Raw genomic sequence first — 17,575 nt, forward strand, 5'->3', positions numbered from 1 at the left:
ACTGGTATGCTGCTTGTGTAAAGAAAAATACGGAGACACCCAAGCTACATTTTTTTTTCTGCACACAACATAAGTGCAACAGCTGATGTTGGAAGTGTCCAGGGAATTTAACCTTAGTACCTGACCTGATCACACCTTCATGCCATGTTTCAAAAAGATTTTTGACCCTCATGGTAGAAATCGACATCACCTGTAGAAACTCAAGATGATTAGCTGAGCCAGCTTGACAGAAACTATTGTATTTGTCAATGTTTTCTTTGCTGAAGGAGATAGCTTGCAACAGATAGGGATTGCCACTGCTTTTTAGGCCAGGTTGCAGTTTAGGCAACTGCCTTCAGACAGTTACTGACACAGACTAACAAAAGATTTAAAATACTTTAGAAGAAAAAAATGCACCCCCCTGCCATTTGTTACTCTGGAGGCGGGAAGTTGAAGCTTTTGCCAAAAAAAAACCTAAGGCTAACTGAAAAAGTCAGACCTCGCCTTTAAAATAGTTTCACATGGCTTCCAAGGCATCCAATCCAGGAACTTTAATCTGATAAAGTCTCTGATAAAGTCTGCTGAATAATGCATAAGAATGCTACCTGTCAAAGCTGACACATGGGATAAACTTCTACAAATTATGGTGGATGGGTATCATTTCCAGAAAAATCGGGCTTATCATTCAAAGTCACCTAAAATTTCCTGAAGCACTGTACAATTCCAGGCTAATGGTCAAAAAGCCAGTAGATAGTTCAGAAGAAGCAGCTTTCTGCCACTTGGAAAAGGCCTACTGGAAATGCTTTTAAGTTCAGCCATGAAAAATGACAGGATACTGTTAAATATACCGTCTGGCACAGAACCTGCAACCATTTACAAAAGCAGTGACACACCAGTCAGAAAATATTCCATTGCTCAGTCTCTGGTGGTATCCATCTTTTAAATTAACTGCAAACTTTAGCAACAAACCCCATTGGTCTCGTCTCATGAAGGGGTGGGTGTCAATACAGAGAGAACACAATGAATCTCAATCATTCCTACTTTTTAGAATAATTATTTGGTTCAATTGTATCTGCTCCTTTAAAAAACCACAAGGCTTATTCCGTATCAGTAGAATACTGGCAAGAATCCTTGTGCGGTAACAAAACAATGGTTTGCACAATAATCTTTGATTTTCATGGCTGGTTGAGTCTTTGCAGCATCGTGCAGTCCTGAATCCTTTCAGCCTTGTGGATGGAGTATAGATTTAAATTAGCAATCTAAAATAGTCTCTCTTCTTAGCATTTTGGAATTAAAGGATTTTGCTTAATGCTGCTAACAATAACACAATCCTTCCTGGAGCTCTTGAGAAAATTCCAGTCAAAAATGCATGAGATGCATGAGGGTCAGGAGAAGCAGATAAGGGATCCCTTCAACAACTGATCTTGTCTTCATGCTCCCTTTTTAGGTAGCCAGCAAGGAAGCACAGGCAACCCATTCTTTACAACTATGAAATGGGCTATAATCTTGAAACCATATTTGGATTAGATGAGGGGACTGTGGCTCTTCTCTGGAATCAGTCTGTCTTAATGCCTACTTCCAATTTCTTATTTAAGAAATCTAGGAGTGCTCTCAGTGTAACATCCACTGCCAGCAATGGACACCCAAAACATGATGTGGGGCAAGTTCCTTGTCTTCAGCAAAACCATCATGCCGCTGCTTTCTCCTTCAATTCAGGAAGTCTGGGATTTCAGTTCCAGCCCATCCCTGCCCACAGCCATGCAAAACCAATTGTGCTGTTTCCGTATTGTTTTCTTAAAAATAGAGAGAGAGAATCTGCTCCAACACCTGTTGAAGCTACACATGGGAAAGTGTCATCCTATCTTCTACCAGTACAATGTCTGGTCCAAACTGGTCTGTACATTGCTTTACTGTAGCCAAGATATTCAGGAGTCGCTGGTCCAGGGCATCCATATGAGGGGAAGACAGAACTGGTGAGATAGGATCGTGAGACATGGCAGTTTTTAAGGCAGACTTCAGCACCCCATTCTTCAGGTAGTTCAGTCTGTTCCATGTGGAGACTCGAATACTGCAAAAGAAATGAGAGAATATATGGCAAACCTAAGTTTTGATTGCAGACTTCAGGATGAGAGACACAGTCTACTTGGGCCTGTCTACACGCGTATAACACAAGATGATAACACAGAACTATAAGCATAGTTCATATTTTGCACAAAGCACTCCGAACAAAGTACAGTGGCGGTTTTTTTGTCTTGCGAAGAGCTTAGCGGATTAGCGCTATTAGCGGTCTAGCGGCTTTTAGCGATCAGCTGAGAAGCGGCTTATCAGCGGATCAGCTGTTAAGCAGCTTAGCAGCTTAGGAAAAGCAGGAAAAAAGCGGGGGGGAAACCCACGGGAACTCGCAAGATTTTTTCGTCTTGCGAAGCAAGCCCATAGGGAAATTCGTTTAGCGAAGCGCCTCCAAAACGGAAAACCCTTTCGTCTAGCGGGTTTTCCGTCTTGTGAGGCGTTCGTCTTGCCGGGCACCACTGTAGTGTGTAGTGGGAGGGCGGGGGCGGTAGGAATGGGAAAATTTGGGTTCAGCCATGAAGCTTACTGGATGATCTTGGGCCAGTCACTATTTTTCCGCCTAACCTCACAGGAACAAGATGATAAAAATCCTCCTTGGAGAAAAGGCAAAATACCAATGCAATAAATAAAGAAGACCTACTCAGAAAATGAGTTGTGCAAATAATCTACATAAATATTTATTTTATATAAAGCTATTCAGTTTGAAAGCTTTATTCTGAATTTCATAATTGCATAATGTGGACATTTAGTAAGGAGTGGTGTGGGGCATGAAGGAGGTGGTAAGCTAAAGCTGCAAGTACAAAAGACTGCGGGCCTCTCCTGCTGCGGCTCAGATGAGGCTATGTAAAATATAAAAATAAAAATAAAAGCAAGCTAGGAATCATGTCTGCACTCTTGGGTTAGGGTATTGTTTAGAGGGCTTTGTTGCTATTGTGAATACAATTTTTCTGTATCTTTATTTAATAATAATAATAATTTATTATTTATACCCCACCCACCTGGCTGAGTTTCCCCAGCCACTCTGGGCGGCTTCCAATCAAGTGTTAAAAACAAAACAGCATTAAATATTAAAAACTTCCCTAAACAGGGCTGCCTTCAGATGTCTTTTAAAGATAGGATATTTTTACACCTTAACATTTTTGTGAAAATTGTTCAATTTGTGGTTGTACTTTTTGGGCGTGTTTTATTTATTGCTTATTACTACTACTTTGGCTTCTAATTATGTAAATCTTTTTATGTTGTGAGCCGTCTATAGTTTTCACTCTGGAAAGGCAGAATACAAATAAAATAATGATAATGATCTTGCATACTAAAGCACTTCTCAGAAATTGATTTCCCCCACGGCTAAAAAACCTCAGACACGCCTGTTTAAAGTTCCTAAGCTTTGAGCCCACTCAGCCTACTAATTACTGCACTTCTTGCCTTTCTTTCCTCCCTGCAGTTACTTCTTCACTTCTCTCATCAAAAGCTTAAGTTACATGTAATGTGGATGGCTCAGATGGAATCACAGAGCTTGACAACATGTGACTCTTGTCACATGAAAAGCAGCTACATGTAAGCCAGGCTCTGACTGCAAACAATTCTGAAGACTCCCTCAGTGACAGGAAGAAAAAGCTGGAGGGAGATCATAGAGCTGCTCCATCCTGTCTTATCTCTCCGTTAGCAGCTCGTTGATCCTAGGGGTTCAGAGGAATAGCTTCTTTTGATGTGACAAGTTTAATGTGCAGCCAGCATCTCAGTCTCAAACAAAAGTTGCAGATCATCAAGACACTGTAGTAAGAGTCTGCAAAGCATGTGCATTTTTATTCATTATCCTAACCATTCTCTTAATGCACTGAGGCAACACTGGATTGCCAGACTTGCACACTCCCAGGATGTGTGGGGCGGGGATTGCAAGGTGCATACAGTATAAAAGATCAATTTGTCCTTTACTTACATGCAGCATTGATAAAGAGGTGCTAAAATGCTTCTCTCATCCAAGGCAGGGTTCCCAAAGCTGAAAAACAAATGGATACAAATTCAGTGAAGTTGCTGGAAAATTCTACCCTACTCCACACCACAGAGTTAAGGACTTCAGCAGTCCCTAACATTTCAATTAACCCACAAACTTAAAGGGAATCAGATGCATTAGCAATAGCAGGCTTACAAAATTTCACTTTTGGTTCCCTACCTTAAAAGCATGAGGGTAGCTGTAATGGTTATAGGGGTTGCTCGTGCGTAAGTTGCCGCCACTCCTGGCTAGGTTGCCTGGTTAAACCTTTTCTGTCTGGACAGCCCTTCACTTTGTGGCTGTCTCAATCGCTGGCAGAATCCGTCAGTGGGCGTTTCTTGAACTTCTTCCAGCAAAGAAGCTCTTTGACGCCAAGTCTCCGCCTACTCTCCCTGCGCGGAAGTCTTCTGCGCAGGGTGGGTGTGGGCAGCGGAGGACCCATGCTCTCCCCGCTGGTCTCCGGCGAGGAGTCCTGGAGCCCCCTTGCCGATTCCCCCATCTGCCCCCCTTTATCCCTGGTGTTTCGCTGATTTCCTTCCCCAGCCGATGAGCTGCCTCTCTCCCTGCTGGGCCCTTCTCCAGCATCGCTTGGGAGCCTTGCCTCCGCCTCTGGCTCTGATGGCAGTTCCCTGACAGTAGCCTTGCCCAACCTGTTGCCCTCCATACATTTTGGACTCCCAACAGCCTCAGCCAGCATAGCTAATGGTCAGGGAAAGTGAGAGATGTGGCCCCAAACCTCTGGAGGGAACTAGGCTGGACAAAGCTGCATTAGGGAGAGCCCACAGTACAATGGTAATTTATGCAAATCTTTCCTAACCTCAGGGCTGTCATTTAGCTTGGAGAAATTTCACAGATGTTGACACATTTCCCACCTTTTGGCATTGTCAAGTAGAATTAGCATACTGGCCCCTTCGTCATCCTGAAAGCTTTCATAATGGTGTCGATCAGCATTCCCAATCAAATAATCGAAGATGGCTGTATCTATGATATCGAGGAGCCGCGGGCCTGAGTCGTAGGGCGAGGTCTTCTTTACAGCATCACAGTAGCTCTCATCATATTCCCACCTGCAATCAGACATGGAGAAAGCTTTATGGTTCATTTAAAATATAACCATGCATTGTCAGAGGCATTAAAAAGAAACTTCCATAATCTGAAAAATAGGGTCCAGACTGATATAACTGCCAAGCTAGTCAAACTGGCTCAGTGCCTACCTGGTGAATGTCCAGTTAGCTTTCAAGCCAATATTCCCCCACTATGGCGTGTGAGAAAATTGCCTTTAATTACCAGCTTGCCTTTTCCTCACAGGTTCTTACTATATCTCCTCTTTTAACCTAGGCTCTTAATTCCATCCACTTTCCCCTCTGACAATTCTGTTCTCATTTAATAATTCAAGGCAAATTCACAAAAAGAGGACAAATTGCCTTATTTTGCCCAAGGCTTAGTGCATACCAATATTTGGTTGTTTCTGCAAGGTGCAGTAATATTTGAGGAAAAACAGTGAGAGAACATTACATTACAGAGATAACATTAAAGTGAGAGAACATCACAAAGGGGAACTTGAAATCTGTAACGTTACAGTGAACAGCAGATGCTGTTGATATGGTTTTCAGCCATAATTCAAGCACAAGGGGCAGGTAGAAGTGGATTTATTTATTTTTAATGGAAACAAGAGTATCAGGAATCCAAATTAAAGTACTGATGTAATCACTAAAGATGAACAAAACCAATCATAGTGAAAAGAGGAGTCCGAGAACGGGATGTGGAATAGGGATGCTTGACAAATTCAAGCTTTGCAAATTCTGATGCACACTAACCTGATTTACATATTTCAGGCTAAAGTGGAAGTTGGATAACCACCATCTTTCACACTTCCTGAATTTCCCAACATATTTAAACTGTATTTTGGTAAAAATAGGTTTAGAAATGCATTATTTTGAGAGAAAATACATTAAGAAACACATATTGAAATGCAAATTAAGAATTACCACAGATTAATGCTGAAATGGGATGGAGCAGCATTATATATGAAAATGTACAAACATGGCAAGGCTGATTCATGCAGAAATGAGCCTAACTGTTGCAAACGAAACAGGTCTCAAAACATTAGATTGTACACTATGCACATATACACAGACAACTGCTACCCACTTAATTTAAGTTATAAGAAATTAAACTCTACTTATTCTTTGGGAAGGAAAACAAAGAGAACAAAATGGATTGTTTCTTCCCATCATCTCTTAAAATCCTTCACATCTGTACTTCCAGCACCCTTCGTCCATTGCACAACACTCTCAGAATCCTTTCTCCACCAGATAACTTTAGGGGCTATAACAATATAATCCATATACAAAATATACCATTCTTGAGAGCCTCAGCTGTAACAGTTTTTCAGGAAAACTGGCCAATACCCTCCTTTCCATCTACAAATATTGCCCATTCCCTGGACTGACCAAGAGACATGGCAAAGAAAAAAACAGTGTTTTGCTCTATACCTGGCCAGCTTGCCTTCCCTGTACGTTCTGCCCCATGGGTGTCGATGCTTCTGAAGCGGCCAAACGTCTGGCAGCCATAGCGTGACCGACCCCTCCATGGTGTCCCCTTCAGCACAGGCTGGCTCTGTTTCCCGGCAATAGTAGCACTTTCCATAGAAGCAAGTATTATTTCCTTAGAAGAAAGCAGAAGCAAAAACCCATCTCTTGTCAAGTTGATATAATAATATTAAAATGTTTAGAGATGTTTCAGAAGCTTTCTAGGAAATACCTAAATCTCGTAAGTTTTAAAATTAACCCATTTCATTTGCTCAAGAGAAAACTCCGCTTCTCTCTCCTCCCTCACCCCAATGTGCTGAAAAAAGTCTTCAGGCAAACAGCAAGCCATCTTTCCACTCATGATTAACTAAAGGCCCAGCGGAATGAAAAAGCAGATACTTTCTTTGAAGTATGTAAATTAATGTATTTTTCTGACATATTTCCATAAACAAAGCTAGGGATCTCAAATTGTGCGACGCCCCTCCTGATACTTGTTATAGCAGTTTCATTGCTTTTAAAATGAGGGTTTTTTAAAAAAAGAATGAATTGCTGCTTCTAAATTATCTGTTGACATTACCATTGAACACCACTAACCCAATTAACAGAGAAAGAACTGCAATGGCAAAGACTGCTTCTCAACAGAATATTCTCTCAGATAAGAATCCTTCACACTGAACCATCTGTGACTTAAGTCCAGAAAAAGCTGTTTCCAATCCCCTGTGGCTAGGAGACCAGGAGTTCTCTTTTTAGCACCAAGTATTAGATTCTACCCATGTTCATAGTAATCATAGTGTTGGTGTAAAACCAGAATTTACAACCAGAGGTAACTTTAATACATTATCATAGTATTAATATCAATGCAAACCGGAAGGGAAAGAATTTGTATATATGAGGGGAAGGAAACCCACTACACACTCACAATCTCCTAAGCACAAGAAATCAGGAATACTGTATCTGATTGAGCCTAAGGAGCTTGCAGAACATTAGGCCTGCTTTCGCAACAGCAATTAAATTCCACAAGCCCCTTGCTGGTTTTTTTTTCCAATTTTATTTTAAAGGTCTTAACGAAATATACTTTGTCACCTACCTAATGTCAAGAATGTACTTAGCAGTTGTTCTGTGGCAACAGGTTTGATCTCTGTGCGGAGATTCATAAACCTACCAACCACTAGAGGGGCTCGTCGGAAACCTAAGATTCTGTTTGGAGAAGAAAAGTAAAAATTAAGTGAGACAATATGGAACAATCCAGTCGCCTCTCAAATATCTAAGGAAGAAAATTCCACAAATTAAAAAACTTTATGAAAGAGGCTGGCAATTTCAAGATAATGTCTCAGCTGCATTGAAACTTCCAAAATTGCACACGCAGGGTCACCATCCACACTTCACAGGCGGGTGGTGCTCAGTACGAAAAGCAGGGTTAGAGCAGAACAATAGTGGATTTGCTCTTAGGCTGTAAAAATGGTTTGAGCTTCAAAACAAATTGTTTAGCTGTTGGGACCAGGCCTGAAGCGGCTGTACACAGTGTTCTGCCCCCAAATACTGCTTTAAATAAAGCCCTCAAGTAAATAATGCTTGGATTCATTTGACATTTGTGAGAAGGACTGGGGGGGCAGGGGAGGGATCTTTCTTTAGAAAAAAATACTCTTCTTCCGCAAAGGTTTGTTTAGTACATTTGTATCCCATCCTTCATCCATAACGGAAGTCAAGCTGGCATACAGTGGTGCCCCGCAAGACGAATGCCTCGCAAGACGAAAAACCCGCTAGACGAAAGGGTTTTCCGTTTTTCGAGGCGCTTCGCAAGACAAATTTCCCTATGGGCTTGCTTTGCAAGACGGAAACGTCTTGCGATTTTTTTCGCTTTTTTCTCCCTTTTTCTAAGCCGCTAATAGCACTAATCCGCTAAGCCGTTAATAGGGTTGCTTCGCAAGACGAAAAACCGCTAGACGAAGAGATTCGCGGAATGGATTCTTTTCGTTTTGCGAGGCACCACTGTATTTAAGGTTCCCAAGTGGTATTCCATTCAGGCATTGATCAATAAGTGAGTGTGCTTCCCTTCAGAGAAATGGCAGCATCATGTGCCCTCATAACATGCTCTGCAATTTTACTGCTTCAGTGCAGCTTTACAAGCAAGTCTACAAACATTACCAGTCTACTTTAAAGGAACACACACACAAAAACCACCTGCTTGCTTGAATATACCTACATTAGTCATCTCAACCTTCAGTTTCCATGCCTGAGTCACCTGGAAGCAATGTTTACTTTCCACAGGCCTGCCTCATTTGCAGCAATTTGGCCCTACTCAGAGAAACAGCTTGAACCTCACATTAGAAATGTAATTACATAAGAAAACTATGGCGGCCTGTTGCACTCATATGACAATATAACTAAACTAGGTACAGAACAGGAAACCATTCTTTCCTCACAATTTTTCAATTAAAAACAAAATTTCTGTCCAGAGCTTAAAGAAGGTGTTTATAAGTTTATTATCCATTTCCAAGAAGAGTTCTTGGAATTCTAATTCAACATTTATATACCTGTCCAGGTGAAAGGCTGCCACCTCTGCGTTGTGCCTGTCATACCCAGCATACGGCTCTCCTTCTACCACATAGTCTCTGGCATATCTAAAAATTGCAAGCAGACAATTTGGGTCATAATGCTAGATTTTTCCCTTTAAGCTACAGAAGCAAAATCCAAGCAGATTGAGTTTCTGAATCAAGATGGCACATTACTTGAGACATGTTCCCTTGCAGCTGATCACATGGCCACACATGCAAGGAAGCTTTTAACTAGAGCTGTTGCTGATTGACAGTGGACTTGCTGTATGGTCCACATTCCAGGCCAGGAAGATAAGAGCCGATTCTCACAGGCAATAGGATAGGCACTTCCTTGCAGCTTCTTCTTACTTAGCTCTGTAACACTGGAACAATATTGGGCATAGCCAATCAGAGGCTGGAAAAGGAAAGGTGACACTAGCATGGTCACCTCAAATCCCACTTTTCCCATACATGCTATGTGGTGAAAAGTTTGATAAGGTCCAGCACCGAGGGCCTTCTGGCGGTTCCCTCACTGTGAGAAGCCAAGTTACAGGGAACCAGGCAGAGGGCCTTCTCGGTAGTGGCACCCGCCCTGTGGGAACGCCCTCCCACCAGATGTCAAAGAGAACAACAACCACCAGACTTTTAGAAGACATCTGAAGGCAGCCCTGTTTAGCGAAGCTTTTAATGTTTGATGTATTACAGTATTTTAATATTTTTTTGGGAAGCCGCCCAGAGTGGCTGGGGAAGCCCAGCCAGATGGGCGGGGTATAAATAAATTAAATTATTATTATTATTATCATCATCATCATCATCATCATCTATCTATCCATTTCCCTGATCATCATCATCATCATCATCATCATCATCTATCTATCCATTTCCCTGATCTGTCTTTACCCATCCATTGGAGAATGATAACCAGTACTCCAATTTAGGAAACCCCAAAGCAAGTCATGGAGTTGGGGCAAGGGGAAGACTCAATATATTTCATCCAGTCAGTGTATGACCTTTTTACCTCTTGGGTTTGAAGACCACTTTCTGCCCACCTTCCAGTATGAGCAACGCCTTCAGCTGGGTTCCCTTATAGCCTACGTCTGCTTTGATGATCTTTTTTGTAGCCATAGCATGCATCACTGCCCCCAGTTCTGGCGTCTCCTCTGGGTACACTTCCCGCGGCACCACCCACTGGGCTGCAATCTCCCAGGGAGACTGCAGAGTGTGGTCAAGTCGTGGGTCCAGCTCCACCCGCAGGCTCGTCATCATACGGTGAAAGGCACGCTGGTCCTCACGGTTAGCTGCTGAAGTGTCCAGGTTGTCTATGAGGAACACCTTGGCAAAAATGAAGATGACAAGGAGGATTGCCAGAAGCACCACCCGTTGTTTCAACTTCATGATGACAAGCAGTCCTCTCTCGATGTGTTCTTCCAAAGGCTACAGGAAGTCTCTCACAAAGCAAGTCGAGAGGCAGTGCACAAGTACCATCTTTGCTTCAGTTGACCAAATGTTGCCATTGCAGCTTCTGGTACACCTGTGAGTTATTAAAGAAAGTTGAATTTCACATCCTTAGCCATGATCTCCTATACCTGCAGAACATATGCTGCTGATTTCTAGTACTTTTCACTGTGTACATCAGCAGAAACAGCCAGTTTTTAAATCCAGCATCTACTAAAAGGTTGACTTCTTCAGATTTTCAGGTAACAACTTGCCAGAACACTACTTGCTATGCAACATGGAGAACTGAATGACACATGAATTCTTCTGTTGGTTTTTAGAATTCAGAAACTACTAACAGAGATGTGAAAGTGTGAGGAAAATTAATCTCCCCATCATTTTGGGATGGAGCAAATAGAAAAGTATGTAGCATTCCAAATGAGGGAAAACAAGATACCCAATTTACTTAGGGAAGACTGGTGAAAGATTACTATTTTACTTTGTTGAATAATCCAAGCTATGATCTTATCTGCCTAGATTCCCAGGACATTCTGCCCAACCAAGAAGGTGTGGGATGTTTCTGAACTATGGAAATACTACCCTGCCCACTGTCAAAGATCCCTAGGACATTAAGGCTTTCCCAAACAACACAAGGGAATGTCCTTTAGCCACTAAAGCAAAAGGGAAAGACTTGAGGACGCAAGAGAGATTATTTGGCTCCAAAGGCTCCTCCTCTGGGAGGAGAGCTGTAGAGAAAGAACTTTTCAACTACTGATCAAGCATTTTACCTTTGCGGTACTAAAAAACTCCCACCATCAACCCACAAAGCTGTTCATAGTTTAATGGAGCACTTCCACACAATAAGCAAGACAGCTTAACCTAGAGAACAGTACAACTGTTTCCCCCCTAAGTTTTCAGATTGAAATTTGTACATTAGACAGGATATGTTTTGCTCAACAATGGAGTAAATCGTGTGAATATCAGGACTGTCTCTATTTTTCAACCAAGTTCTGGACACAAAGCACTGTTCACAGGAAGCTGGAGAGAAAGCTCTGAAGGGCTGCTGCATTGAAATAAGAATAAGAATAAAGATCTAGGCAGCTGTGCTGTCCCAGAGCTCACCCATAAGCTTGAAAGCCCAAATGAACAAAGCTGAACAGATATTTTCAGCTGAGTGTTATTACTAAGCAAAGATACACTTCCACTTGTCATTATACAGACTGAAGGGTACTCCTACTTCTTATTAACACTTAATTTGAAAACTAAGCCAATCAGATGAAAAAAATGTTTGTGCATCTATGAGCAAACACAGCAGTTCCAGGAATTATATGCAACGTGTCCAAAGACCAAGGGAGGTGGTGACATTAGTCATTCCAAAATGAACCTTGAGAACATTGCACAGTTTGTCGATCTAAGAACAGGCTACACGGCTTTCCTGCAAAACATCTTTGTAGACATTGCAGACAAGAGCTGGTGTGCAGGAATATGATTGTTCCATCTTCTGCCAGCCTAATTCACCCAATTAGTAGAGATTCCTATTTCAAAATCTTCAACCTCTACTGACTCATCGCAAACTAAACCAAATACATTTGTACTCACCGTTCCCTCAGAGTCTCTTCCCTCCCCACCGCAACTAATTGCAAAATTCTAAGGATTGTAAACTCCTTAGAGCACCGCCTTGCTTATTTCTTACACTTCAGACCACAGGCAACTGATAAGGTTAGATAATTACATTTAAACTACCAGTGTCTGAGGGCAAAATAAGATGCAATGGACAACTAAGAGGTACAGGAATGGGAAACAAGGATCTCTTGTTTGAAACAGGAAAAGGAAAATTGCTAGACCTTTTCAAGTCGAATACCACTGTACAAGCATCACATTTTTTTTTGTACGGCTCCCAAGGGCATTTTATAATGAATTGGTTCTGTGGCATCTTTCAACTAAAACCCCACCTCTTTTAAATAAAACCATATTCAAACTGTGCAGACTTTGCCATCTTCCCATACAGGTGAAATGGCTGCAAAAGCATAGCCCAGTCTCCTAAGTTTAGGAAGAGATAAAATTCTCTCTCCCATGGTTCAGCAACCATGAACAAAAGTAACTCTTCCAAAAGAATGAATGAGTACAATACAAAAGGGGGGGGGGCGTGAGGATGCTACCTAGCACTGCTCTCTTATTTCTAAACCTATCTAATTTCCAGATAGGTTACTGAAGGATCTAATATTAATAACTGCTAAAAAGAACAAGGCTTGTATAGATGAGATCTATGCTAAAATTTAGAGAGGAGGGGAAATCCACATTGATTTCAAACAATCTGCACTAAACTTTCAGTACAAAAAGACTGCTGTTAAAATTACAGCAAAACTGTATGCTCTCATAATCGGGGAGGGGGGGTGGCACACTGGAAATGCTGCCATTAAAGCCAGGGGAAGAGGAAGAATGCTGGATCTGATGAGACTGAAATCCAAGAGAGAAGAATAAAAATAGAATAAAAATAGATGTCGCTGCTTGGAAATGGATAGGCTTTTCAGTCAATCTTCAGTGCTTCTGTACACTCTACGTAACATGTACTTCTTGATAACCCTGTATAAAACAGCGACTGAAGGACGCCAAATTGGGTGACTGGAACTGCAATTAGGAGAATATGTAGACAGAAATGTTTCTTTCTATTGGAAAATATAATGAGGGCCCAAAATTAGTCATTCCTGTTTCAATAGTGCAAAGATTTCTAACATTTCTCCGTAGCATTCTCACAGCTTTACAGCAGTTCAAGCCAAAATATTTAATCTTGCTCCCTAGCACATATACGCCATCCCTTCTAGACCGGCAGGAACTCTGTGGGATTAGAAAAGGGAATTAACAATAGGCTGCTTCCGGTAATGTACAGACATCACACCTCATTACACTTGACCCAGAAATATTGGTGCCAAAAAGCTTCTTCCAATTAGAACAGCGTTTCCAAAACTGGTTTTTGAGCATTCAAAAATGTCCCACATCTATGTCTTATGCCCATGTATTTAAAATTTGCTTCAGCAGGTGCAGGTGGGCAGCAACCAGAGGACCTTCTCAGCTGAGGCACATGCCTGAGAAGCTTAAGTGACATTTATGTTATTATCCCTTAAGTGATTATTATTATTGGTATTATTATTAACATTATTTCTGTGAGCAGGTGGACGCTTTAATTTCTGTTTCCAGTTTATTAAGTTTTCACCGTTTAAACGTTTTATCGAGAGATACTCTTTTAACTTTCCTGTTGTTTAGTTTTACAGTACAAATCTTCCTCTCTGGCGTGCAAGCGTTATTTTAAGGCCTCTCTGCTCAGTTTCTGAGAAGAAAAACAAAAAAAAAAGTCTCCCGCAGCCCAATTCTTCCTAAAAGCAAACGCTTTCCAGTTGACACACTTTTAAACCATATACTCTCGAGGGTATGAATTTGCTGAAACAACTTTTAAATGGAATACAAAAAAGGGAGGTGTGAGGAAGTCAGGAAAATAAGTAAATGAACGGCAAGAAATTAAAAAGAGGGTTTTTTATTTCTTTTTTCTTCTTTTTTCTATGTTGAATTTTGGTTTTTGTATTTTTCTTGTGGGGTTTTTTTTTTTTTTTGGTTTAACGTTTTGTAACTTCTCTTTTTGTTAAAAACTAATAAAATATCATTTTTTAAAAAAAATATAAACCATATACTCTCTCTCTCTCTCACACACACACCCCACCCCGCCCCACGAGCGCGCGCTCCGAGGAGACATGCACTCGGCACATGCTCAGGGGGCATGTTTCCCCCCCCCCCTCCTTTTTCCGTTCCACACCCTGCGCGGAGAAGCGGAGCCCCGACGCCGCCCCCCCCCCCAATTATGGCAGCGTCGCCCCTCTACCTACGAGGCGCTTGAGACCTTCCAGCCCTTTCCGCCGCTCCCCCCCCCCATTCCTGCCACATGGATGGGTCCGTCTATGGGTCCCTCTAGGGAAGGAGGGCGCGAAGGGAGCTGAGGGGAAGGGAGGAGGGGGGGAGGGCGCCGGGCCCGGCTCCTCTCCTCCGCCGCGCGCGCCCTTCCCGCAGCCCGCTCTCCTACTCACCCGCCCACGGGCGCCCGCGCGCCATTCCCGCTCGCTGGGCCGGCCGGTGCCGCCAACGACCCTTTTCGGAGGCGCGCCCCCCCCCCGTACGCACGCACAACATGGTCTCGCCCAGCTCGCCCTCCCTCCCTCCCTCCACCCCGCCCCCGCGCGCATCCGCCGGCCAATGGAAGCGTCCGGAGAGACCACGCCCCTCCCCGGACCAAGACCAATCGCACGCTCGCTCTCGCGCTGTAAGGCGTAAAAAGGCGTCGCGAGAGCGTTAAGGTCTCTTAAAGAAGCCGCGGCGTCGCCTGTTCAACGCGGACGAGTGGGCGTGTGAGTCGTTTCCGTTCAACCAATAGAAAGCTGCGCTATGTTTCGTTCCGTTTCCCCCCCCTCCCTTCTGCACGTACTTGTGCGTGGGCAAGGGGGCGGGGATGTCGCCGAGTTGCTCTTTAACTCTCTCCTGCCCGTATAAGAATAAGGCTCCCAGAGGTTAAGAGGCTCATGCAATAATACCAACGGAGTTATCCCAAGCTCATCTTCTGGCAGTGCCTGTATTCATAAGTAATACCGCTGCCAGACTATTCTGCGCCCTAATCAAGGCTACCTACGTCCCTCACTGCCATTCCCCCCCAAAATTACCAACTTTAATTTTCAAAAACAGGTGTCTTGTAGGGAAAAAAATGAAAAGCACCAAACTTGAAACTGCTGGATTTATTTTAGATTGCAAGAGTAAGTAACACAACAAACATTTATTTTAGATTGCAAGAGTAAGTAACGCAACAAACTTTTGATTATCTTTCACAAACACAAAAGAGGAACGTTTCATTGGAAAAAAAAATAAAGTTTATCTTCAGAAATATTGTAAAATTAAGGAATGTTAGAAAGATGTTGGAATAAAATTATGTGGTTTTAGCAGAAAAGATATAAAGGATTAAGCAAAAATGAATTGGTGAAAGAAGAGAATGTAAAATTACAGTATATTAAGATAAATTATTAAGATAAAAACAAAGCTGGAAAGGATTTGCTGAAATATCTAACTGAATTAGAATACAAAAATGGGAGGTGCGAGGTGGTCAAGGAAGTAAGCGAATGAAAGCAAGTAATGTAAAGGTTTGACTTTTTTCCCCCCCTTCTGTTCTTGGATGATGTTTGTTTTTTATGTATTGTTCTTTCTTTTTCTTTTTTGATTGTTCTGTTTTGACTTATATTTTTTTCTTTTTTTTCTGTAACCTTTAAAAAAAATCCTAATAAAAATTTATTCCAAAAAAAAAAAAAAAAAAAAAGAGGAACATTTCAGCACACAGATCGTTTGGAACAACCTTGTGAATTGTGATTCACAATTCACATATACATTTTAAAATAGTTCTATGCCAACCTAGCAGTTCGAAAGCACGTCATGTGCAAGTAGATAAATAGGGAAGGTAAACGGCGTTTCTGTGTGCTGCTCTGGTTCGCCAGAAGCGGCTTAGTCCTGCTGGCCACATGACCCGGAAGCTGTCTGCGGACAAACGCCGGCTCCCTCGGCCTATAGAGCGAGATGAGCGCGCAACCTCAGAGTCGGTCACAGACTGGACCTAATGGTTAGGGTTCCCTTTACCTTTTTTAATGCATTAATTACTTCAAAAAAAGTTCTAATAGTTCTAATGCATTAATTACTTCAAAAAAAGATAAAATTATTCAAAATATAAAAGTTATATCTTATCAAAGGGAAGTAATAGTGCCACTGTATTCTGCTCTGGTCAGACCTCACCTGGAGTACTGTGTCCAGTTCTGGGCACCACAGTTCAAGAAGGACACTGACAAACTGGAACGTGTCCAGAGGAGGGCAACCAAAATGGTCAAAGGCCTGGAAACGATGCCTTATGAAGAACGGCTAAGGGAGCTGGGCATGTTTAGCCTGGAGAAGAGGAGGTTAAGGGGTGATAGGATAGCCATGTTCAAATATATAAAAGGATGTCACATAGAGGAGGGAGAAAGGTTGTTTTCTGCTGCTCCAGAGAAGCGGACATGGAGCAATGGCTCCAAACTACAAGAAAGAAGATTCCACCTAAACATTAGGAGGAACTTCTTGACAGTAAGAGCTGTTTGACAGTGGAATTTGCTGCCAAGGAGTGTGGTGGAGTCTCCTTCTTTGGAGGTCTTTAAGCAGAGGCTTGACAACCATATGTCAGGAGTGCTCTGATGGTGTTTCCTGCTTGGCAGGCGGTTGGACTCGATGGCCCTTGTGGTCTCTTCCAACTCTAGGATTCTATGATTCTAAACAACAAAACGAATCTGTATAAACCGTGTCGCTCAAAAGTCAGTACTGTGCCCCTCAGGTCTGTGCCCTGGGCAGCTGCATAGTTGGCCTATGAAAGCTGCAAGTTCCCAGGAAATATGCCCCATTGAAAACAGCCGCATTTAGTTCTCACTAAACCCATATGTAGCTCAGGATTCAAGTTGGGTGCCTCCTGTTCTCGCATGGAGCACTTACCTTTTATCTGCCCTGTCCGCCCATTCAGTGAGGTTAAAAGAGCAGTGAAAGGGTGGATCTGAATCACTCCAACCAGAGGCAAAGGCAGTTCTAATCAACTTCAAGAATACAACACACCTACTTAAACAAATAGTGAGTAATGTGAACTGGGGCTGAACAAGTGTCTCTACAAAGTACACACTAGGAAGAGAAAAGGCTAAAAATTAACATTCCATATGCAAACAGGTTTAACTGCACAATGGGAGACAGAGGGGGCGGGGAGGATGCTGTTAAAATCAAAGCCATAAATCTAGGGATCATAAACAGACTGTTGTAAAGAACTGTCATTTACTTTCCTTAATTGTCTTAATTTAGTTAAGCCAAGTTTATTTTCAGCTACACTGTACTCATATAAATTTGCAGTTGATATTATCCTATACACACTTACCTGAGGGCGAATACCATTGAACTCAACAAGGCTTACTTTTGAGTAGACATGTACACGATTGCACTGCTGTCCCTGTTAT

At 42.3% G+C, this 17,575-nt stretch overlaps 1 protein-coding gene across 4 annotated transcripts; it reads right to left on the bottom strand.

Moving 5' to 3' along the window:
* Window positions 1–902: 902 nt before the first annotated feature.
* Window positions 903–17,159, bottom strand: FAM20B (FAM20B glycosaminoglycan xylosylkinase). Of its 4 annotated transcripts, none has more exons than XM_081865178.1 (8): window positions 17,070–17,159; window positions 10,120–10,632; window positions 9,102–9,188; window positions 7,655–7,764; window positions 6,532–6,703; window positions 4,912–5,103; window positions 3,986–4,045; window positions 903–2,047 (listed from the first exon to the last, which is right to left on the bottom strand). In XM_081865178.1, exons 2-8 carry the CDS (start codon window positions 10,494–10,496, stop codon window positions 1,816–1,818), a joined length of 1,230 nt encoding a protein of 409 aa, XP_081721304.1. In that variant the 5' UTR covers window positions 10,497–10,632; window positions 17,070–17,159; the 3' UTR covers window positions 903–1,815. The 4 variants fall into 4 exon arrangements, with proteins under 4 accessions (XP_081721304.1, XP_081721302.1, XP_081721303.1 ...); XM_081865176.1 differs by lacking the exon at window positions 17,070–17,159 and adding an exon at window positions 14,609–14,661; XM_081865177.1 differs by lacking the exon at window positions 17,070–17,159 and adding an exon at window positions 14,411–14,483.
* Window positions 17,160–17,575: the final 416 nt, after the last annotated feature.

This window comes from Podarcis erhardii (genome assembly GCF_964252035.2).
Source record: "Podarcis erhardii genome assembly, chromosome: 6".
NCBI lineage: Eukaryota > Metazoa > Chordata > Lepidosauria > Squamata > Lacertidae > Podarcis > Podarcis erhardii.